The 23,674-nt window shown below is 48.5% G+C and overlaps 3 protein-coding genes across 3 annotated transcripts in view; 1 reads left to right on the forward strand and 2 right to left on the reverse strand.

The window, feature by feature from the left end:
- Positions 1 to 1,213, reverse strand: part of NET1 (neuroepithelial cell transforming 1) — a 47,679-nt gene extending 46,466 nt beyond the window's left edge. The window contains exon 1 of the mRNA XM_047754746.1: positions 988 to 1,213. Within this exon, the coding sequence (XP_047610702.1) occupies positions 988 to 1,115 (128 nt within the window). The 5' untranslated portion in view covers positions 1,116 to 1,213. The remainder of the gene's footprint in view (positions 1 to 987) is intronic.
- Positions 1,114 to 15,872, forward strand: TUBAL3 (tubulin alpha like 3). The gene is made up of 4 exons (XM_047754651.1): positions 1,114 to 1,287; positions 11,126 to 11,411; positions 12,578 to 12,730; positions 14,092 to 15,872. The coding sequence occupies exons 1-4, from the start codon at positions 1,114 to 1,116 to the stop codon at positions 15,030 to 15,032; spliced, it is 1,554 nt and encodes a 517-aa protein (XP_047610607.1). The 3' UTR covers positions 15,033 to 15,872.
- A 5,658-nt stretch (positions 15,873 to 21,530) lies between these two features.
- On the reverse strand, positions 21,531 to 22,025 carry UCN3 (urocortin 3). Its single transcript, XM_047755367.1, has one exon. The coding sequence runs from the start codon at positions 22,023 to 22,025 to the stop codon at positions 21,531 to 21,533; it is 495 nt and encodes a 164-aa protein (XP_047611323.1).
- Between the last annotated feature and the right edge of the window lie 1,649 nt (positions 22,026 to 23,674).

Below are 23,674 nucleotides of genomic sequence, written 5' to 3' on the forward strand. Positions count from 1 at the left end.
GAAATGGGTCAGCAGCTAAAAAGCCGGCGTCCGTCCTTCTGGGTCTCTTCACCCAGGAGGCTGGCGCCCTGAGCGGCGCTCTGACCACCGACGGGCCAGGCCCCGGAACAGGGACTCTGGCCTCGGCAACACTCTCCGTTTAAGGCTGGCTTTTAGGCTGGAAGCCTGGTGTGTGTTAGACGTCGCCCGGCTCCAGTGACAACTCCCCTCCCCCCCACCCCCGATCCTGCAGCTCCATGCTGGCCTTTCGGAAGCGTCCCAAAGCCAGCCCGAAACCTGCCACCTGCAGGGTGTGCTGAGCGGACCTGGGGGGCGGTGAAGGGAGGAGGTGGGCGGGGGGGGGGGGGAGAGGACAAGGAAAGGGAAATACGAGGGGAGACCCGACGTGAAGAGGAGGGGGGAGGGAGGGAGGAGGGGGAGGAAGGGAAGATACAGGAGGGAGGAGGGGAGAGGGAGGGGGCGATAAGAAGTGGAGGAGGGAGGGGAGGAGGGGGAAGAAGAGGGAGGAGGACGAGGAAGGGGAAATCCTGGAGGGAGGAGGGGGAGGGGACAGGGAAGGGGGCGGGACAGGGGGAGGGAGGAGGGGAGAGAGGAGGGAGGAGAACGAGGAAGGGGAAATCCTGGAGGGGGGAGGGGGACAGGGAGGGAGGAGGGGGAGGGGGGAGGAGGGGGACAGGGAGGGAGGAGGGGAAGGGGAGGAGGGGGAGGGGAGGAGGGGGAGGGGGAGGAGGGGGAGGGAGGAGGGGGAGGGAGGAGGGGGAAGAAGAGGAGGGACGAGGAAGGGGAAATCCTGGAGGGAGGTCAGTACGGGAAGGGGACGAAAAGAAGCGGAGGAGGGAGGAGAGGCGGCGGCGGGGGAAAGAGAGGAGAAGGAAGGCCGGGGAGGGGGCGGAGGAGAGGAGGGAGCGTAAGCCGCCCGGCCCGGCCCTGCCCTCCCCCCGCTCGCCCCGACGCCGGGTCCCCAGGCGCCGCCGCCCCTGCGCTCACCTGCCGTCCGGCCCCGGCCCGGGGGTGTCCGCCGACAGCTCCGCGGCGCCGCCCGCGTTGAGCCCCGAGGCCCGGCGGCTTCGCCTCCGCGGCCGGCTCTGCTCCTGGTTCTCCGGCTCGGACTCCATGGCGCGGGGAGGGGAGCGCGGTGGCCGGCTGCCCGGGAGGCCGGCAGGGAGCCGCACGGCGCCCGACCGCTGCGGCCCGGAGCGGGGTTCCTGTCAGGAGGGCGCCACCGCCGCCGCCATCTTCCGGGGTTTGAAAATGGCGGCCGCGCGGCGACCAGCCAATCAGGGGACGGCGCGCGGTTGCTAGGAAATGCGGAGTCCCGCCCCCTCCCCTCGGACCGGAGGAGGATCGAAGGGGAGGGCTCTGCTGATAAATCTGCTGATAAGTCCGGATGGCCCCGGATTTAGTTCTGACGCCTCTCCTAAATCCCCAAGGCCTGGGGACTATTCAGTGTTCATTAGGGCTTTCACCAGAGGCCAAGACAAATTGGAAGCATTTTAGATCTTTCTTAGCTTGTGGGGGAGAAGAGAGGTTGAAAGCCATCACCTAAAATGCGGCGTGTACGTGCTGAATTAATCATGTGAGATAAATCCCCTATTACCAAAGGCGATGGAAATGTGTTCTCAACGCCGTTTCCAGGAAACCGGTAAAGTCTGATCATGTCCCAATGCAGAAGAGGCAGCAGCTCCTCAGCAAAAGAGAGGTGAAAGTGCCTTCATCCTCTAATTCTGAGAAAGCAGCAAAGGGCGCCATGTCACTTAAAGGACCCTCTCAAATAAAAAAGGCAAATGCTAAATAGCCTATTCTTCGGTTGAAAATATTGCTTTGTATGTGTCAAGGCCTTTAAAAATAACCTTTATTGTGACACTATCATTCCATTTCTGAGAATCTAGCATAAGGAGTAAAATTACGTATACATTGATGGAGCCAGGATTTGCCACCCCCAAAAATGCTACTTTAGCCGTAGGATTATTTTGAGCGGCAGGCACCTGAAGAAACCAATCAGGAGAGAAACCTCCCACGTGAGAGACAGCCGAGCTGCCCCTCTCCCCAGAGATAAGGGGCCCTTATCACCAGAGATAGGGGTGGGGTCAGCGGACAGAGAATTCTGTCCAGACAGACCTTGTTTAAATAACTCTTATCTTCTTTTGGTCTCCCCACGTGTTTTAGTTACTTTTCCATAATTCCCTCTCATCGTCCAACCTAGTAGTCATCACTAAAGTTTTGCTACTTCTTTGGTATTTGTTTTCCTGTGGGGGCTCCCCTGTTGGCTCTTCTGATCTTCTCATGCCCAGCTGGATACTCCAAAAGGCTAGAAGTAAAGTTTTGTTTCCCCGACAACATGAAGATGTTGAGGGCACTGGTGTTCATAAGACCCGGTAAAACAAAGATGATCTAAATAAATAGTAATAGGAAAATGAGGAATTATGGTCGAGCCACTGGAAAGGATACTTTCAGCCAATGTAAGTTAACGGGGAAGTGTGTAATAGAAGAGCATATTGTAATTTCTAAAGAAAAATCTGGACCACAGTGGTATATTTAGTATATTCATTTTAGAGCTTTAGCAGAGGAAAAAGATGAAATCCAAGTATTCAAATGTCTCGAGGTGCTCAGACTTTAAGTATTGAAAATTCTCCAATTTCTCTTGTGGCTCAGTAGTAACAAACCCGACGAGCATCCATGTAGGATGAGGGTTTGATCCCCGGCCCTGGCTCAGTGGGTTAAGGATCTGTGAGCTGTGGTGTAGGTTGACGATGCGACTGGGATCTGGTGTTGCTGTGGCTGTGGTGCAAGCCAGCAGCTGCAGCTCCAATTACACCCCTAGCCTGGGAACCTCCATATGCCACAGGTGTGGCCCTAAAAAACAAGCAAAAAAAATTTAACCTTTCTTTCTTTCTTTCTTTCTTTCTTTCTTTCTTTCTTTCTTTCTTTCTTTCTTTCTTCTTTCTTTCTTTCTTTTTTCTTTCTTCCTTCCTTCCTTCCTTCCTTCCTTCTTCTTTCCTTTCTTCCTTCTTTTTTCTCTCTTTCTTACTTTCCCGTGTACTTTTTTAAACCCATGAGGTACTGAACTTGCACTACAATTATGGCACAAGGAAAAATGTTTTTGTGTTAAAAAGGGTAAAAAATTAGAGAGGAAAATGCCTGTAGCTAAGAACCAACTCTATTCTACCCCGCCCCCCATTAAGAAAGTACTGCTCTTTAGCGGTTAGAATGAAACAGTACAAAAATGTGGTCCAGGCAGTTGGTCTCCACCTAGAGAGAGCTTCCTAGGATTGAGGGGTTTAAACTGTGCAGTGTGGAATCCCTCACATCGGACCTTTCTAGTCCCAGAAAGGGCAATTTCATCCTTTCAGCCTAGCACTTGAGATCTGCAGAGGTTGGAGTCTGTCCTTAGCTCTTTGACGGTACAAGAACGGATGACTGTCCCTCGGGACCTTGTGATCATCAGTTCCCAGAGGGGTAAGTAATCCAGGATGTTGATGTGGCGATTCTCGGTGGGGAGGGATTTCTTGTCGGGGACGTGGATCCTGTCATTTTAGGCAGAGCTCCCTTTGCAATTTTCAGACACTCGGGAACTTACTCTTCTGTTCAATCACACACAAGTATGTATGGAATTCCTACTCTAAAATGCCAGGCTCTGGGCTAGATTCTAGGAAAGCAATGAGTAGAAAGCAAGCTGTAATCAGGAAAATGGCTGGGTACCATAGACGGAGGGAGCAAAGAGGAATGGACGCTTCTGAGGGTTGACTGTTCAAGACACAGGAAGGTCTGGTGCACCGTCTTGATTTTATGAGAGATCGACTTTCTGCTGTCTGAACGCCCCGTCTTGCTCTGCCTTGGACAGTGCTGAGCACACACAAATGTTCCCTCCATCTTCTTTCCTCAGCCCTAGGCCACCTGTCCCCTCCATTAATATATTCTTCAGGACAGGGTTCGAGGAAATCATTTATGGTTCAGTTTCCACATGCATAAAATCAGGCTCCAGATTTCCCTCCCAGAGAAGCTATTCCCGGTATCTTAATTGGAACTAAACGATACCCACATGTCTCTCTAACCGCAGCTTTACATCCACAGACGGACAAATGTGCTTTGGGAGAATTTCCTCAAAGATTATTCCCCAAGTCTCTAGCCACAGGCAATGACACCAGTCATTACGTAGGCTGATAGTACATACATTCCACAACTGGTATTCTAGTATAAATCACCATGTAAGCCAGGGTTCCCACTGTGGCTCAGCGGGTTAAGAACCTGACTAGTATCCATGAGGATGCCAGTTTGATCCCTGGCCTCACTAAGGGGGTTACGGATCCTGCATTGCCACAAGTTGCAGTGCAGGTCAGAGATGCGGCTTGGATCTAGTGTTGCTGTGGCTGTGGTGTAGGCTAGTGGCTGCAGCTCCGATTCCAACCCTAGCCTGGGAACTTCCATATGCCGCAGGTGTGGCCCTAAAGAGAAAAAAAAATATGTAAGTCGGTTATTCTAAAATCCACTCCCTTACATTAATCAAATAAATCAAACTTTGTAAAACTGCTTACCAAGTGATGCATTTGCTGGTGTTCTTAGATGTTTTTTTTTTCTTGGCCGCATGTGTAAGTTCTGGGGCCAGGGATCAACCCCGAGCTACAGCAGTGACCCAAACTGCTGCAGTGACAACAGCGGACACTTAACCGTTTTTTTTGTTTGTTTGTTTTTTAGGGCCATGTGTGCGGCATATGGAGGTTCCCAGGCAAGGGGTCAAATCAGAGCTGCAGCCGCCAACCTACACCACAACCACAGCAGCGCTGGATCCGAGCCCCATCTGCGATCTACACCACAGTTCACGGCAACGCCAGATCCTCAACCCACTGAGCAAGGCCAGGGATTGAACCTGCAACCTCATGGATTCTAGTCGTGTTCCTAAGTTGATGAGCCACAACAGGAACTCCCCTTCATACATTCTTAATACGAGAGAGGGATTTTTTTCTTTGTTCTTTTTTTTTCTTTTTGTCCTTCTAGGGCTGCACCTGTGGCACATGGAGGTTCCCAGGCTAGGGGTCTAATTGGAGCTACAGCTGCTGGCCTACACCACAGCCACGGCAACGCCAGATCCGAGCCCTGTCTGCGACTTACACCACAGCTCACAGCATCGTCGGATCCTTAATCCGACGAGGCCAGGGATCGAACCCACAACCTCATGGCTCCTAGTTGGATTCATTAACCACTGAGCCATAATGGGAACTCTGAGAGGGGGATTTTAAAAACTATATAGGAGTTCCCGTCGTGGCGCAGTGGTTAACGAATCCGACTAGGAACCATGAGGTTGCGGGCTCGGTCCCTGCCCTTGCTCAGTGGGTTAACGATCCGGCGTTGCCCTGAGCTGTGGTGCAGGTTGCAGACGGGTGTAGGTTGCAGACGCGGCTCGGATCCCGCGTTGCTGTGGCTCTGGCGTAGGCCGGTGGCTACAGCTCCAATTCAACCCCTAGCCTGGGAACCTCCATATGCCGCGGGAGTGGCCCAAGAAATAGCAACAACAACAACAACCAAAAGACAAAAGACAAAAAAAAAAAAAAAAAAAAATATATATATGTTATTTTCAACCTAGGTCTGAGAAGTTGGAAGCAGACTGGGATAAACTTTAGCAAATTCATGCCCAGTGGTGCATAGACTTTATCACAGGGTGTCAGGCCCAGCACAGCTCCTTCGACACCAGAGAACTGAAAAGCTGAAAAGAGGCTATGCTGCTTTAAGTGCAGCTGGCCTCTCAGGCCTCAGGTGGAGTCATTTCCTGCCCTGTTATAAAGCTTACCTGGGCGGGCTCCTGTCATTACCGCGGGGCAGCAGGGCACCTTCAGAGCAGCATGGTAAGTGGCTTTGGCACTTGTATGTTATTGATGATATTGCCATCAACAGTGGGAGCAAATTTGATTCCTCAGATTTGTCTCTTTTCCCCATCAAACAATTCTTTATAGATTCTTAATATGAGAAGACAATTTTTAAAGAGATGTTTGTTTCTTCCGATAGACCCGTGTTGGGATCAGATTTGAATCTTTGTTTTTTTTGTTTGTTTGTTTTTTTGCCTTTTTGCCTTTTCTAGGGCCACTCCCACGATGTATGGAGGTTCCCAGGCTAGGGGACTAATCGAAGCTGTAGCCACCAACCTACGCCAGAGCCACAGCAACGCCAGATCCTTAACTCATTGAGTGAGGCCAGGGATTGAACCTGCAACCTCATGGTTCCCAGTCGGATTCATTAACCACTGCGCCATGACGGGAACTCCAGATTTGAATCTTTGAATCTCATCTGTTCATCTATAATTCTACTGCTTTTAGGAAAAGCTTCATTGATATGTAATTGTCCCCTGCCTCTAATGGAAGCCCTGAGGCAAAATCCTCTCTTTCCTTAGTTTTTATATTCACTTTAGACCGAGTGCCAATTCTTCTGTAGAAATCAATTGCTTCGCTTTTAGTTATGCTTTCAGAGTTTCTGGGGACTTCAGACCCATGTCAGCCTTGCTAAGCTCATAAAGGTGTGGCAGGGGGAAGAGAGGGCACCTCTATCTCGTCCTCTCTTGAGTCTAGTTCTTTGGGAACAATAAGGAATACAGTAACTGACACTAATTCTATTTGGGGACCACTTTTTAAGAGTCGCTTTCCTTTTACTCTCTTGTTAATTGGCAGGGAGTTGTTGTACAGTATGTATGTACAGGCGTACAGTGCAGTGATGGGCGATTTTCAAAGGTCATACTCCAGTTAGAGTTACTACGAAATGTTGGCTCTGTGCCCGGTGTTGTACCGTATATCCTTGCAGCTTATTTTATAGCTAATAGTTTGTGCCTTTTTATCCCTCTCCCCCCTTCCCTCTCCTCGTTGGTCACCACTGGTTTCTTCTCTGTATCTGTGAGTTGGCTTGTTTTTTTTTATAGTCACTAGTTTCTTGTACTTTTAAAAAAAATTCCACGTGGATGCCATCATATAGCATTTGACTTTCTCTGTCTGACTTATTTCACTGAGCATCATGCCTTCCGAGTCCACTTATATTGCTGCATATGGCAAAATTTCATTTTTGATGGCTGAGTAGTATTCCATTGTGTGTGTGGTATCTCTATCTATCTATCTATCATCTATCTATCTATCTCACATCTTCTTTATCATCTGTTTATGGACACTTAGGTTGCTTCCACATCTTGGCGATTGTAAATAAGGCTGCTATGAACACCGAGGTACATGTATCCTTTGGATTAGTATTTTTGCTTTTTTTGAACATGTACCCAGGAGTGGAATTGCTGGATCATATGACGGTTATATTTTTAGTTTTGTGAGAAACCTCCATATTGTTTTTCACAGTGGCTGCACCAATTTATATTCCTGCCAACAGTGTAACCTCCTATGTTCCAGTTATCTTAGAATTTTTAGTTATCTTAGAATTTCTAATTCTTAAATGGAAGCAAGCATTCAAACTGTTTTTTCATCTTTGCTCTTCTCACCCCACTAGACTCTCTTTCCAACATTTTAAGGAAGTTTTATATTGTTTGGTTCTTAAAAATTATGCCTTCCTACATGAAGGGTCCTTGCAGGAATGGAAGTGGTCGCTCCTGACTTACCAATTTTGCTGTTCTGGGTGTGATCTGGGTGTGATTTCCACTGGGGGAAAATGGGCAAGGGGGCCACAAGCTGTTTCTGTATTATTTCTTACAACTGCACATGAATCTACAATTCAGATTTATCCCCAAATAAAAAGGGAATTAGAAAGCTGCGCTGTCCTTGGAGTTCCCTGGTAGCCTAGAGTTTAAGGACTTGGTGTTGTCACTTCTGTGCTCTGGTCACTGTTGTGGTTAGGGTTCGATCCCAAGCCTGGGAATTTCTGCATGCAGTGGGCACAGCCAAAAAAAAAAAAAAATTTGGCTGTCCTAGCAATTCCCATATGCTTTAAAGCAGCATCTATTAATTGATATTTAGGGCTATTTTACAGTCTTATTTAATAGTACGACTAATATCTTAATGGGCAGTTTGGGAAGGATGAAAGGCTAAGAGAAGAATAAGATGAGAATAAGGGGGACACAGCTATGAGATAAATTCGTCTACTTCTCGATCCTTCTTTGGGTCAAGCATTCCTGCCAAGTTCAAAAAGCTCAGTTTTACTCCTATGTCCGAACCACTTGGGGAACAGTCCCCACGATGAGCAGTGGTTGTTTTCATGTCGGTGACTGTTTATACTGCGAATATTGTAAGTGCCCCGTGGCCACGGTGTATATGCCCCGTGGCCTGGGTGGTAAACAGCCAGGGAGGGAGGTGAGAGAAATCTACATGTAAGAGGCTTTAATGATGTAGAAACAAGGGAGCCCCCCTTTTAAGTTTTTAAAACTGACCACGCTTTAGGTAAGTTTTTATCTGATTACAGCAGGCAATGTACTGGGGTCATTTGAAGTCCATCAGGAGGGATGAGGAATGGACTCTGCTTTGGAGATGGGGGGGTGCCCTTTGGATGTTTCTGTTCCAGGTAGAGGTTGGAAAAGTGCTTGGTTCTAAGTGAAGTGCTTCTTGAATTGAGTTTACTGCCTTTGTCATGCGAGTCATAGTTGCATAGAAAAGCAACAAGAGGGAAGTTCTATGCAAGTCATGAACCTGAATTCCTTGTAAAGCAGAGACCGGGCTGTGCTGTGCCCTGTGAATCCAGGAGACAAAGTACAGGGTTTGTGTGGCTGTGGCTGAGGCCGATCAGGGTCCGGGTCAGATTGCAGGGGTGTGACCCGCCAAGCTCCCTCCTCCCCGCCTTGGTCTTTTGGTTGCTCAGTCTCAGATCTTGAGAAAGGGCAGCTGTGCACAGACAAGGGGGCTCCCTATCAGCATATCAGGCACACAGCTTGAAGGGGCCTGATGATGCAAAGAACAGGTTTCTCATCCTGTAAGACCCTCTGCCTAGATTTGTTCCGTGACCATTGGCTCTCAAACCACAATATTTAAGTCGGCAATTGCTGTCCCTTTAGATTTTTAGTTTTAACTTTTCCACGCGTAGATATTTAAATTACAGGAAATTACAGGGAGAAAAAGGTGTTCGCTTTAAAAAAATAAAAGGGAATAGTGATTTAAAAGTGGAAGAGGAGAGTGGAGGCTGATGACGGTGAAGGGAAGTAGGAAGGTTTAAATAGGAAAAAAAAAATCACTACCCAGATATAACTAGAGTTAATATTTTGGTGCATTTAAAGGCTTTGTTCTAGGCTTATTTTTATTTTACTTATTGAAGTCTAAGTGATTTACAAAGTTGTGTAAGTTTCTGGTGTAAAGTGATTCAGTTACACATACACGTTCTCCACCCTGGTTTATTACAAGACACTGAATGTAGCTTCCTGTACTATGAGTAGGACCTTGTTGTTTATTTATTTTGTATGGCGTAGTTTAATGTCTACTAACCCCTAAATCTTAATTATCTCTTCCCCCTTCCCCTTTGGCCATGATAGGTTTATTTTCTAAATAAGTTCATTGTGTCATGTTTCCACGTATAAGGGATATCATATAATATTTGTCTTTTTCACATTTACTTCACTTAGTATGGTAATTTTTTTTTTTTTTTTTTTTTTTTTTTAGCTATTTCTTGGGCCGCTTCCGCGGCATATGGAGGTTCCCAGGCTAGGGGTCAAATCGGAGCTGTAGCCTCTGGCCTACGCCAGAGCCACAGCAACGCGGGATCCGAGCCGCGTCTGCAACCTACACCACAGCTCATGGCAACGCCGGATCGTTAACCCACTGAGCAAGGGCAGGGACCGAACTCGCAACTTCATGGTTCCTAGTCGGATTCGTTAACCACTGCGCCACGACGGGAACTCCTAGTATGGTAATTTCTAAGTCCATCCATGTGGCTGCAAAGAGTGTTATGTAATTCTTTTTCATGGTTGAGTATGCTTATTTTTAAATGTACTTGACATCATATTTTGGTACAATTATATAACATATGCTTTTCCCTTAATATTTTAACGCAAGCATTTCCCATGTCATATGCTTTTTTGGGGTAAATATTGAAAGGTCGCATAACATGCCACTGTATTGATGTATTTAAGTGACTGAAGACAGGCGAATGGTTAAGTAGATGGGTTCTTGGTTTTTACGCTTATAAATAGTGATCCTGTGAAGCCATTGTGCCTAAATCTGGGCGCTTTAGACTCTTTCTTTTGTAATTCATTTGTTAATGTCATTTGCCTATGTACCTAGTAGAGGTCTCAAGTGTTTTTTATTTTTTTGGGTCTTTTTTTTGTCTTTTCTAGTGCCTCATGGTTCCTAGTTGGATTCATTAACCATTGAGCCATGATGGGAACTCCTCAAGTATTTTTTAATTGATGTATATAAAGTTGCCTATATATATAGCCCTTATGTATGAAGAACTGTACACAAGTCCTTTGTTTTTTTTTTTGGTCTTTTTAGGGCCACACCCACAGCATATGGAAGTTCCCAGGCTAGGGCCTGAATCAGAGCTGCAGCTGCCGGCCTGTGCCACGGCCACAGCAACGTGCAGGATCCAAGCCGTGCCTGTGATCTACACCACAGCTCACGGCAACACCGGATCCTTAACCCACTAAGCGAGGCCAGGGATTGAACCCTTGTTCCAGCACTCCCAAGATGCCACCAATCCCATTGCACCACAGTGGGAGCTCCCATAAAGCCTTTTTAATATAATCAATATATTTGTTTATTATGGTATAGAATTTTTACATTTTGGGGTTGTTAAATCTCTAGCATGTTCCCTGGGTAAATTTTGTACTACTTTGAGGCTTGTAACATCTTTCCTTATTTAGAACACATATGAATAGTAAATGTAAAATCTCAAGACATGAAAAGGTAACATCTTTAATTTACTTCAGTGGGTTTTATTATGTATCAGCCTGTATATCCATTTTGGTTTTATTCCTTTCCAACAAGTAGCTAATTTTTGTCTGGGTGAGAAAATATGTGATATGTTTTAACTCATTCTTAACCACCACATAATAGGTGCTTAATTTAAGTTGTTCGAACAGCAGTCTCTGGCTCAGATGTTCCTGAAGCTTGCCTGTACCCTGGTTTTTGGTCTCCCTGAGACAGTTTTCCTTAGCCATGTAGCTCATGCCAGCCTGGTTCGCACTAGTTATGAGCAGACGTGCTGAGCGATTAGCTCATGTTAGCAGGTTAAAGAAGCAGGGGAAGCTGTAACTTCGTACGGCTCATTTCAGAGGGAGTGCCTTTCTGTCCACATTGGCCAAGCTGGCGTCCAGATTGGGGATGCTTGTTGGGAACTCTATTGCCTGGAACATGGGATCCAGCCCGACGGCGTTGTTCTCGACGGTGGGAAGGATCGGCTGGCACATAAAATGGAGCTTGCGGGCGCATCTTTCGATTCCTTCTTTTGCGAGACAAGAGCTGGGAAGCACGTGCCCAGAGCACTCTTCATGGACCTGGAGCCGACGGTTGTAGGTAACGTAAGCTTTCTGCTCTGGTGTACTCATAGGTCCACAACCCACATAAACCAGTCAGGTTTCGGCGGGTGGCATCTTGAGATGACATGGCTCTATCTGAAGGGCTCATGTGGCCCTTTTCCAAATGCAGAGGCTCTCTCAATGGCCACTCGGGGTGATCAGCATGACAAACATACCCACAGGGAAGCCCAGCTTAGCCTTCTTTTTCTGTGTGATGAAAAGAATGAAGACCTTGTTAATTTCCCCACGCAAATCTACTGTAACGGAACGGTAAATCTTTTCCTGGATTTGAAAGCCAGTTGCTAGAACCTTCTGACAAAGCACCTGAAATTTGGCATTACCTGCTTACAAAGAGGAGAAGTTCCCGCTGTGGCAAAGTGGGTTAATGATCCGCCTGACTCTGTGAAGGCGCTGGTTCGATCCCGAGAGCAGCGCAGTGGGTTAAGGATCCAGCATTGCTGAAGCCATGGCATAGGTCGCAATGCCAGCTCGGATTTGATCCGGGTCCCGGGAACTTTCATATGCCACGGGTGCAGCGGGAAAAGAGGAGGGGAAAAAAAGGGAAGATTTGAAAATGATCCCAAAGAAGCAAGGAGCCAAATGAATCTTCTAATTGTGGGGGAAATGATTACTAATGATTATAAAATAAGTATTTATGATTATTAATGACAGATGTTGTTGCTTTCAGTTTTATAGGAATAATACTAGACTAAGGAAGGCCAATTCAGCACTTTTTTTTTGTCTTTTGTCTTTTTTTTTGTTGTTGTTGCTATTTCTTGGGCCGCACCCGCGGCATATGGAGGTTCCCGGGCTAGGGGTTGAATCGGAGCTGTAGCCACCGGCCTACGTCAGACCCACAGCAACGCGGGATCCGAGCCGCGTCTGCAACCTGCACCACAGCTCACGGCAACGCCGGATCGTTAACCCACTGAGCAAGGGCAGGGACCGAACTCGCAACCTCATGGTTCCTAGTCGGATTCGTTAACCACTGCGCCACGACGGGAACTCCCCAATTCAGCACTTTAAATCCACTTCTTTAAAAAAAATAAAATAAATCCATTTCTTTTCCACGACAGTGGGAGAGAGACGGGGGAGAGGGCTGCGTAAATTAGCAGATTAGCGGCGGGATGGGGTGGAGGCACTGACCCTCCTTTCCCCTTGCAGACGGAATCCGCGCGGGCAGGTACCGCTCACTCTTCCACCCTGAGCAGCTGGTGAGTGGAAAGGAGGACGCTTCAAACAACTACGCCCGAGGTCGCTACACTGTGGGGCCTGAAATTATCGAAATTGTGCTAGAGAGGCTCCGAAAGCTGGCAAGTAGCTCCGCTCTCTTTCCAGGGTCCGTGCCTGAGCGGCTGGGATCCCGCGGGACCCGCCCAGGCGGCCCCAGCCCTTTCCACCTGCGTCTCCATCCCCGCCCCACCGCTCACATGGGAGCCTCCTGCGCATGCTCAGAGCTGGGCGGGGCCTGATGCGTGAGCTGATCAGGGTTCTTTACTAGGGACCGGGAAGGAAGCCTCGGCGCTTGCAGCAGAAGCCCCGTCGACCCTTTGGTTTGTCTCTTCATATTTGGGAGGAAATGTTTCATTTTACTCTGTCCCTGCTCTCCTGAGGTATACATGACCCTGTGCAAATATACGGTGCTTCGATGTACGTGTATTTGCCAAACGATCACCGCAGTCAGGATAGTTAACGATCTATCCCTCGAATAATCCCGGCCCCTCCTTTTTTGGTGATGACAACCTTTAAGATCTATGCCCTCGGCAACTTTCGAGTGTACAAGACAGTGTTAATAACTACACTCCGTGCTGTACACTAGATGGTCAGAACTGATGCATCTTCTGGCTGAAAGCTTCTCCCCTTCGACCACCAGCTCACTTCCCCCCAGCCTCTGGTGACTACTGCTCGACTCTGTTGCTGTGAGTTTGGCTCTTTTCGATGCCATTTCCAAGTGAACTGATACAGCATTTGTCTTTCTCTGGCTTACTTCCCTTAATTACCCACGAGGCCCATCCCTGTTGTTACAGATGGCAGGACTTCTTTCTTGTTCATGACCCTACCTACTCTTGCTTCTGCTGGCTCATGGCTCATCTTATCAGAGACTTCCAAAGCACTCTAAAACTAGTCATTTTCCAGTGGTCACAATTAACAGAAAGTACATCCTACCTGACTAGTTACTCTGTTTATTGACAGCGAATTCTTCTTTAGGGACCTGTGTCTGGAGAATCTTTTTCTAGTAATTATTTTGGTGTTTGGCATAATCATTAGGGAATACAGTGCCTTTTACACTAGCACAGTAGATCCGGTGTGGAAGTGAAATTTACCACATCTTCCGAGGGGTCAGAAAATGACCTTGCTTCAACATTTTGCTTGTCATTTTCTTTGTTATCAATAAAGAACTCATTTTAGGGCCCATACAGGTACACACATGAAGGGTAGCAAAAGACAGTTGAATACTTGCGCTTTGCTTATGGTAAAACTCTAAAGCACTTCCCCTACTCCAGAATTCACCACTCAGGTATGGGTCAAAGTAATATGTGGGTTGTGGGGTTAATAGTGGAAAACCAGTCCTTTCCGAAAGTTGGTTTGTTTGGGGGAACTGGTTGTGTCTGACCACTACCGCTGCTTCCGGGTTTATCTGGCCAAACTCTCACATCCCACTTATTCTCCGCAGGCAGAACAGTGCAGCGGGCTTCAGGGATTTTTGATTTTCCGGAGCTTTGGAGGAGGCACTGGTTCGGGACTTACATCTCTGTTAATGGAGCAGCTCTTGCTGGAATACAGCGGGAAGACTAAATTGGAGTTCTCCGTCTACCCAGCCCCCAGGATCTCCACTGCCGTGGTGGAGCCTTATAACTCTGTCCTTACCACGCACCCCACCATAGAGCACTCAGACTGCACCTTCCTGCTGGACAATGAGGCCGTCTATGACATATGCCACCACAAACTTGACATTGAATGCCCCTCTTACGCCAGCATTAACAGGCTGGTGAGCCAGGCAGTCTCCTCCATCACGGCTTCCCTCCGGTTTGAGGGGGCCCTCAACGTGGACCTAGTGGAATTCCAGACCAACCTGGTCCCTTACCCGAGAATACACTTCCCCGTGACAAGCTTTGCTCCCATCATCGCCCCCGACAACGCCCACCACGAGGAGCCCTCTGTGTTAGACGTCACTGCTGCTTGCTTCCAGCGCTCCAACCAGCTGGTCAAGTGCGACCCTGGCCTGGGGAAGTACGTGGCCTGTTGCCTGCTCTACAGAGGGGACGTGGTCCCCAGAGAGGTCAACGCGGCGATCGCGGCCGTGAAGTCCAGGGACTCCGTTCAGTTTGTAGATTGGTGTCCCACTGGCTTCAAGGTGGGCATCAATGGTCATCCCCCCAGGGCGGTGCCAGGAGGGGACCTGGCCGAGGCCCAGCGGGCTGTCTGCATGCTGAGCAACACCACGGCGGTCGCGGAGGCCTGGGCCCGCCTGGGCCACAAGTTCGACCTCATGTTCGCGAAGAGAGCGTTTCTGCATTGGTACATCCGGGAGGGCATGGAGGAGGGCGAGTTTGAAGAGGCCAGGGAAGACTTGGCCGTCCTGGAGAAGGACTATGAGGAAGTGGGGCGGAGTTTCTGATGCACAGCCGACAGGTGCGCCTGCGCGCTCCGGTCAACGCGCATGCTCTACTCTCGATGGGTAGAGTTCCCCGGATTAGAAGAAAAAGGACGTGAAGCAAGACCCTGAGATCCACCCTCATCAGATGGGTCCGTGTGGACAGCGAGCGGACACGCCTGCCTCCGCAGGTGCCGCCCAGCCCCGCTCCCTGTGAGCCTCTAAGGTTTGGAGTCCTTTCAACTTCTGGGTCTCATCTTTTCTTTTTCCTCCTTTTTGGTTGGAATGGAAACCTGGCTTTATTCTCTGCTTTTTCAGCCAAGTGTCTGTGGAACCGCAGAGTGAATGGTTCCCCTTCCCCGGAGCTGAGGTGGAAACCAGTGCATCAGGATGATGTGTCATTTCCCCCACGTCGCTGTCTTGTGCGTTGATGGAGCAATGACTCTTTTCGATCCTTTGCTTCCTCCAGATGTGGGCCTTCAGGTCTCAGTCTGCTCTCTGTACAAACAAAGGAGCAGCATGTTCTCGGACGTCTCAAACGTGAGAATCTGTGTGTCCTGCAGCTCCGAAGGGCAAAGTCAGTTCTTTCAGCCCTTCTGTCCTTGAGGACATGTTCTTGACGCGCAGCCAGCAGAGCCCTGCATCCAAACCATTTAAGAGGTTTAGGAAAAAAATGCAGATGCTCGAGCTTCACTGCGGACTTGCTGAGTGAGAAGCCCTGGCGTTTGGATGGAGGGGCACCTGAGGATTTAAGTTCAAAAACCACCTAATGGGATTAACTTTTTTGTATTAAACTGCCCCGCGTTTAAACAAGTGATAATTTAAAATGGACTCGGGAGTTCCCGTCATGGCTCAGTGGGTTATGAACCTGACTAATACCCATGAGGACTCGGATTTGATCCCTGGTCTTGCTCTGTGGTTAAGCGTTGCCATGAACTGTGGTGTAGGTTGCAGAGGAGGCTCAGATCCTGAGTGGCTGTGGCTGTGGTGCAGGCCGGCAGCTGTAGCTCTGATTTGACCCCTAGCATGGGAACTTCCGTATGCCACACAGGCGGCCCCCCCCCAAAAAAAAATAAATAAAGGGACAGAACAGCTATAAATGCATTAAAACCACCAGCAAGATTTTAAAGATCTGGGACATTTAGCCTACTGGTTGACAGGAAGGTGACCAGGTGAAGGAGATTCAGCAGGTGTGGCACTTGAGTGGCCTGTAGGTGGGTTTCTGGTGCCTCCTGCATTACGGGGCTTACCCGTCCGCTGGGGGCCTCCATGTGGTCAGTGCTTTGGGTTCGGGCAGGCAGCTGAAGTAACAGTCTTCAAAGCCTTGGCTGGAGGCCTAACGTTGACGGTCTTGGTGTGAGATTTACTCAAGTGCAACGCTAGCACCTTCCTCAAGCCACCTGGAGCCCAGAACTGCCCCTGCATTTCGGACACTTTGCTGGGAGCTGCCCTTGCAAACCAGAATCACTGTGATGAGATTTGGCCTTCAAGAGCTCCATTCCAACAACCTACCACTTTGCCGGTTTTCAACTCAAGCTGTTGTCACCATGACTGCAGTTTGGTGGAAGTGACACTTTATCACTTTTCACTGTGTTCTTCTGCATTCCCTTCAAACCAGGAGGCTCCCCTCTTCCCAGCACGTGCTTTCTCTTTTCTTCCCACCTCTTTACACCGTGTGATGTAATTCCTACTCCAAACCCAGTTCAGGTGTCACTTGTTCCAAGTAGCCTCTTGGGAATCCATTTACTCTGACCCTGGGAGGTAGGCGGAGTGGAGAAACACCATGAAGTTTTTCACTATATTGAAAATACTGCAGTAAATACTCATTGATGGCATGTCTTTTCCTGTGAATATCCTACATAGTGCTTTGAACATTTATTAGGCTTTTATACTAAGTAAAATCTTCTTCTATGTGCTTGTGTTGTTTTTCTCTTCAAACACTGGAGGGCGCTAGTGAAATGCTTAAATAATTGTTATTCATAGGATTTTTTGGTGTTCTGGAGGGTATTTGTGTTTGCGTGTGTGTGTGCGCACGCACACATGTGAAAAGATATTTAGAAAACTGAGAAAAGGCCATTTAGAAATTTGCTTTTGTTTTTTAAAAATAATAAACTACTAAAATTAAGATTAAAATCCTAATAATTTCTTAAACTTTTAAGCCTGGCTTATAAATCTTTTTATTTCTAAGCTTAGCAAATTTATATAATCACTTTCAAAGGGGATATATATGAATTTTTGGCCTCCTTTGCAATCTTAGATAAATCTCAAATATTTTAGATTGTATTTATAAATTTATTTTATTCTAAGAACTTTGTCTGACAACCTTTCCCAAGTACTCTAAGTAATTCTTTTAGGATCTAATACATTAAACTATAAATAAGGGGATTAGTATTCTTAAGTGTCCCAAACTGTCTATATACTAGTAAGATCTTTATTTAAGTTCACAGGTATAAAATATTTACTCAATTTGCATATTTAAATATTGGAATTAAAAGGCTGAATATGATTCCATTAGGCCAAATACTCTTTTTAAAAAAGTTTTATTATAGTTGGGAGTTCCCGTGGTAGCGCAGTGGTTAACGAATCCAACTAGGAACCATGAGGTTGCGGGTTCGGTCCCTGCCCTTGCTCAGTGGGTTAACGATCCGGCGTTGCCCTGAGCTGTGGTGTAGGTTGCAGACGCGGCTCGGATCCCGAGTTGCTGTGGCTCTGGCGTAGGCCGGTGGCTGCAGCTCCGATTCGACCCCTAGCCTGGGAACCTCCATATGCCGTGGGAGCGGCCCAAGAAATAGCAACAACAACAACAACAACAAAAAGACAAAAGACAAAAAAAAAAGTTTTATTATAGTTGATTTGCTATGTTCTGTTAATTTCTGCTGTACAGCAAAGTAACCCAATTATACATATATATACATGGAAAAGAATATTTTTTCATATTTTGTTAACCATTTCTGTTTCCTTTTTTGTGATTTTCACAATTTCTTAAATGTGTCTGTTGTTATCTTCTCATTTTGTTTAAACATACAGAAACTTTTACATTTTATCCGTCAGCCTTTTCCTCTACGATTTCTTTCTTTCTTTCTTTTTTTATAATGGTTTTTATTTTTTTCCGTTATAGCTGATAGGCCAAATACTCTTAAATGTTATGCATACAGTCCTTTAAATGCTAAATATGTACAGATGGCTTGTCACAAGAAATTTACTAATCCTCGTTTAATTAACTGTATCGTGAGTCATTCACTGAGCACCAGTCATGTGCTCTTCACTGTTCTGATCACTGGGGATAAACGTTGAATCAAACAAATCAGTCCCTCCCTTTATGGTTTCCGTGTCAGTGAAGGTGGGGCTGAAAGACAAGGAAACCATCATGTTAAAGTGACTGGTACCCTGGTGCTCCGGTGAAATGATGCAACCTGGTCAGAGGCGGGAGTGTGCAGTTTGGGAGGGTGGGGTCGCAGAGGCCTCAGTGAGAAAGAGGCGTTTCACAAGGACTTGGAGGAAGGGACACAGAGAGGATGCAGGCATTTGGAGGAAGAACATACCGGCAAAAGGAACCTGCAAAGGAGGTTCACAGGGAGGGCTGTCAGGGAAGAAAGGAAACACTATGGTGTCCTGAAAGCCAGGTTGGACAAAGTGTGTGGGGGGCAGGTGCTGGTCCAGCAGGATGCTTTGTCAAGAGATGTGAAGGCTGTGGCCTGAATCCTGAATTCGGCAATATGGGGGGTCTTAGCTGAGCTTGAGGAGCAGCGTCAGTGGAATGAGAGGGGGCATACCTGACTCAGGAGGTGCTCTGTGATTGGCTGGACAGAGAGATTCAAACCTCTACCTCGGGAAGATGACAAATGATTGCATACTGAGGACTTAAGAAAGTCCCAATCCTGAGGTGAAATCTTTGAGTCCCAAGAGCCTGCTGTGTCACCCAGGGACTCCCACAGGCTTGCTGTAGCCTAGTAAAATATGCTTTAACCCTGGCTACCTGCCACTGTGTTGCTATGATGGGTGAGAAATTCTGCATAAGTATTGTTTTATTTTATTTTTTAAAATTTTATTTATTTATTTATTTTTGTCTTTTTGCTACTTCTTGGGCCACTCCCGAGGCATATGGAGGTTCGCAGGCTAGGAGTCGAATCGGAGCTGTAGCCACCGGCCTACGCCAGAGCCATAGCAACGTGGGATCCGAGCCGCGTCTGCAACCTACACCACAGCTCACGGCAACGCCGGATCGTTAACCCACTAAGCAAGGGCAGGGACCGAACCTGCAACCTCATGGTTCCTAGTCGGATTCGTTAACCACTGCGCCACGATGGGAACTCCTTATTTATTTATTTTAAGGCCACACCTGTGGCATGTGGAAGTTCCTTGGCTAGGGGTTGAATCAGAGCCGCATCTGCAGGCCTACACCACAGCCACAGCAATGGGGGATCCAGCTATATGTCACAGCTTTAGCAAAGCTGGATCCTTAACCCACTGAGCGAGGCCAGGGACAGAACCTGAATCCTCACAGACACTATGTCGGGTTCTTAACCTTCTGAGCCACAATGCGAACTCCTGAGTGCAGTTTTGTTGTTCTTATTGGTTTTTCTTTTTCTTTTTTTAGGGCCGAACCTGTGGCATATAGAAGTTCCCAGGCTAGGGGTCCAATCAGAATTGTATCTGCTGGCCTACACCACAGCCACAACAATGCCAGATCCAAGCCACATCTGCGAACTACACCACAGCTTGTGGCAAACCCAGATCATTGACCCACTGAATGAGGCCAGGGATCAAAACTGCATCCTCATGGATACTAGTGGGGTTCATTTCTGCTGAGCCACGACAGGAACTCCCTGAGAGCAGTTTCAATTTGTCTTCTTAGAAATGAAGTTTATGGAGTTCCCATCGTGGCTCAGTGGAAATGAATCTGATTAGCATCCATGAGAATACACGTTTAATCCCTGGCCTCTCTCAGTAGATTAAGGATCTGGCATTGCCATGAGCTGTAGTGTAGGTTGCAGTTTCAGCTTGGATCCGGCATTGCTGTGGCTGTGGTGTAGGCTGGCAGCTATAGCTCTGATTCAACCCTTAGTCTGGGAACTTCCGTATGCTGTGGGTGTGGCCCTAAAAGAGACCAAAAAAAAAGTTTATAATGTTTTCATAACACTTAAGGATTATTTGTATTTGTGTGTGTATGTGTGTGTCTATGATCTATTCATGTTCTTGATTATTTTTCTTTTGCATTTGTTCTTGTCAGTTTTTAGTAGCTCTTTATATATTTATAGACCAAGAAGACATTTGTCTTTTACATGAGAGGCAAACATTTCCCCAAACTTGTCATTCACGTGTCTTTGGAATTTGCTTCTGGTGGTGGTGGGGTTTGTTGCTGGTGTGTGTGCATGTGGTTTAGTTTATCGTGCAGAAGGTCCTTTCATGGGTTTATGAACTTATCACTGTGCAGAAGGCTTTGGAGCCAGGGGCCATCAGAATTCTTACTGATGTCCATTTTTAGTGACTGTTATATTAAACCCTCTCATCTCACTCCAGATTCCTCGCTTTTTCACACTAGTTGCTATCACCTTGCAGGTCACCACTTAGATGGTCCCTGGTGGTCCCTGCTTTTCACACTTTGACTTTGTTCACCTAGACTTTTGACTCCCAGAGAGCAGAGGCCTTGCCTCCCACATCAGCCTCCCCACGGTGCCCAGCACTGGGCTGGACAGTGACATGGGTCCCAGAAGCACCTGTTACAGACTTAGTGGCCCAATCCCTAGCAAGCCCTGGGAGGTCGGGCTGTCCCAAGGGGGGTAACTGAAAGCGCCCTCTTCTACCAAGCCCAGGGGGGCCCACCCTGTGGCAGATGCCAGGCTGTGCCCCGGAGACCAGGCCATGGAGAGCCCTGCCCATCTGGCCTTTCCCAGGCCCTTCTTCCCAGCTCCTAAGGCCTCCAGGAACCAGTCCTGCCCAGAGCGAGGTCAGAAATGGACTCCCCTGTAACTCCCCTCAGTGGGTGTCCCCTGTCCCAGCCGGCAGAGGCTTGACGGCAGCTGGCTGACGGAAGAGGAACCGAAACAAGCCAGCGACTGGAGAAGCCATCGTTTTTAATGGGGTGGGGATGGGGGTTGGGGACGGCGGGGCGGGGTGGGCAGGGGGTCTGGTGACAGGAGGGTGAGTCCTTGGTCTCCCGGCCTTGACTGGGGTTGGTGGGCGAAAGGGGGGGCTGCACGCCCTCTTCTGGGTCATCAGAGGGCCCCGTGGAGGGCAGGAGGGCGTGACCTCTGCCCTTCCCCGTGGGGGAGGAGGAAGGAGAGGCGGAAGGCAGGGAGCGACATCAGTGGCCTCGTAGCTGGGCAGCAGGGACAATGCTGCACGGCTGTGCGTCTGGACAGAGGAGGGGGAGCTGGGCAGGGGGCAGGAAGGGGCAGAGGGGCTGAGGGGTGGAGCGGCCTGCGAAGCAGGGCCGATGCCTGTCACTACAGACGGGCCCGAGGGCGCATCCCTCCCCGGCCCGCCTCCTCCTCCCCCTGGACCGCCCTCCCGCGGGCCCGTCTACTTCCTCCGCCCAATCTGGGCCATCAGGTGGGCGTTGGCGGCTGCCTTGGCTCGCAGGTTCTTGGCCTTGGCGATGTTGAAAAGGACGTTCATGATGTTTGTGGGGACGTCGAGGGACAGCGTGAACTTGGTGCGCCGGTCGCTCTTGGCCTTGTCCTGGTACAGCCTCCCCTTGAGCTGAGGCTGGGGCAGGTACTTGTACCGGGTGCTTGCGGCGCCCCCGCTCCCCCCGGAGCCAGGGAAGGGCCGCTTCTCCTTGTCTTCCTCCTCCCCCTTCTCCTCGGCTGCTCCCGAGGGCGGGTCTTGGCCGGGGAGGAGCGGGAAGCTTCTCTTGCTCGGCAGGGGCGCGCCGCCCAGCTGGCCCTTCTTGGCCTCAGTCAGGGCTGCGTTGATGCAGCTGAAGAGGGTCTCGGCTTTGTGGAGCTTTTGGGAGAGGCTTGTCCTGGGGGCCCCGAGGAGCAGCAGCAGCAGGAAGGGGGCTGCAATCAGCATCTCTCCCTGTAGCAGAAAAGAGCATGAGGGGAGGGGTGTGAGAGGGGCTTCGGGTCGGGAAGGAGTCGGATTCCCAGCCAGCAGGGCTTTGTTAATGTTCAACTCGAGTGGTTCTCAGAGAGAGGTCTCTGGACCAGCAGCATCAGGGAAAATGTGTCAGACATGCAAAGAATCCTCCCCTCTTGCTCAAGATCTAGTAAATCAAAAACTCTGGGGCCAGCAATCTGCATTGTCACAAGCCCTTCCGATGCGCCTGATGACAGGTGATCCTGGCTTTAAAGGATCCAAACGTAGGAACTAGCTTGTAGCATGCAGGGGAAGCAGTGTGGACACAGGTGAGACAGATGGAGGTTCAAATTCCAACTGTGTCTTTATTTGCCTGCGGGCTATGGGCAGATTACTTAACCTCTGAGAATTTCGACTTCCTCATCCGATAATTGGGGATAATAGCCTCTACCTCATAAAGGTGAAGTGACAGGTGAAAATGGAAAAGCTTCTGGTCTAACCAAATAACGAAGAAGCTTGGTTCATATCTGTTTACATAAAAATAATCTCCAGGTCCAGTTAGGATAAAACTCGGTTCATGAACAGCCATCTCAGAAGTGATAGACCTCTACCTATACATATAATAGAAATTATGAAAATGGATAAGAATATAAATAATACAATATAAATTATGTAATGTGTATATAAATACAAAATAAATATAGATATACAGCTATGCTGCATCGTCTCATCCTGCAGACCAATATCCTTGTTCTGTTGTGTTTCTGGCTTTTATGTTTGGGCTGCATTCCGTTCTCTCCATCCTAACCCAGGCAGGCTCCCCTTGCCTTGAAGTCTAAGTAAGCGGCTCTCCAGCTTCAGAGTGTTCAGAATCACTTGAAGGGATTGTTCGAAGCCGAGCTGCTGGGCCCCATCCCACATGTTTCTGCATCAGCAGGCTTGGGTCGAGGCCTGAGAATCGGCATTGCTAACACCTCCCTAGAGGACGCGGATGCTGTGGGTCCAGGGACCGCATTTCGAGAACCACTGTCTCAGATTCCCAGCCCATCTCTGAGCTCCTTAGAATTGTGTGCCCAGTTCCCGGAGACTCTTCTACAAGGGTGTGTTGACTGTGGGAAAAGTGGCCTTCCTCTTTTTTTCCATAGGGTGTTCAATAACCGGACTTCTGGCTTGATCATTTACTGAGGAGCTCGTTGGCTGTTCTGCATAAACCTACCATGAATCATGGCTTGAGCTGCCTCGCACCTTGGAGGCATCTTAAAGCCTGGGAGCACTTTCAAAGATTAAACAACAACAACAAAACAAAACCACAAAACCCAAAAACGAATTCACAGAGAAAGGGTTGGTACTGGTGGGAAAGTTACCTTTCTCTGTCGCTCTCTCCCTTTGTCCCCTGCTCCTCGCAGGGACCAGACCCAGCCCTGGCCTCCCACTGTGGCTCTCCTCACTGGGCTCCTCTGGGGCCCAGTAGGGGATTGAGCATGTGTTTCTCTCTCTCTCTCTCTCTCTGTCTCTCTCTCGCTCATTCTCACTCTCTCACTCTCTGTTTAGCTTTGTCCAGTGTCTGCTCCTGACTAGAGTCGGATTCCTAAGCTAGTTTCTCTCTTACATCCTTTGGGTTTTTTTTTGCCGTCACCCCTAGG

The sequence above is a fragment of the Phacochoerus africanus genome, chromosome 12 (assembly GCF_016906955.1).
Source record: "Phacochoerus africanus isolate WHEZ1 chromosome 12, ROS_Pafr_v1, whole genome shotgun sequence".
NCBI lineage: Eukaryota > Metazoa > Chordata > Mammalia > Artiodactyla > Suidae > Phacochoerus > Phacochoerus africanus.

Bases quoted from the DNA above. Each gene is read 5' to 3' on its own strand.
- TUBAL3 (XM_047754651.1), top strand. From the start codon at position 1,114: ATGGCGCGGGGAGGGGAGCGCGGTGGCCGGCTGCCCGGGAGGCCGGCA. The intron at 11,412-12,577 runs GTAACGTAAGCT...TTCCCCTTGCAG, and splicing joins CCTGGAGCCGACGGTTGTAG to ACGGAATCCGCGCGGGCAGG. The intron at 12,731-14,091 runs GTAGCTCCGCTC...CTCCGCAGGCAG, and splicing joins GAGGCTCCGAAAGCTGGCAA to AACAGTGCAGCGGGCTTCAG.
- UCN3 (XM_047755367.1), bottom strand. From the start codon at position 22,025: ATGCTGATTGCAGCCCCCTTCCTGCTGCTGCTGCTCCTCGGGGCCCCC.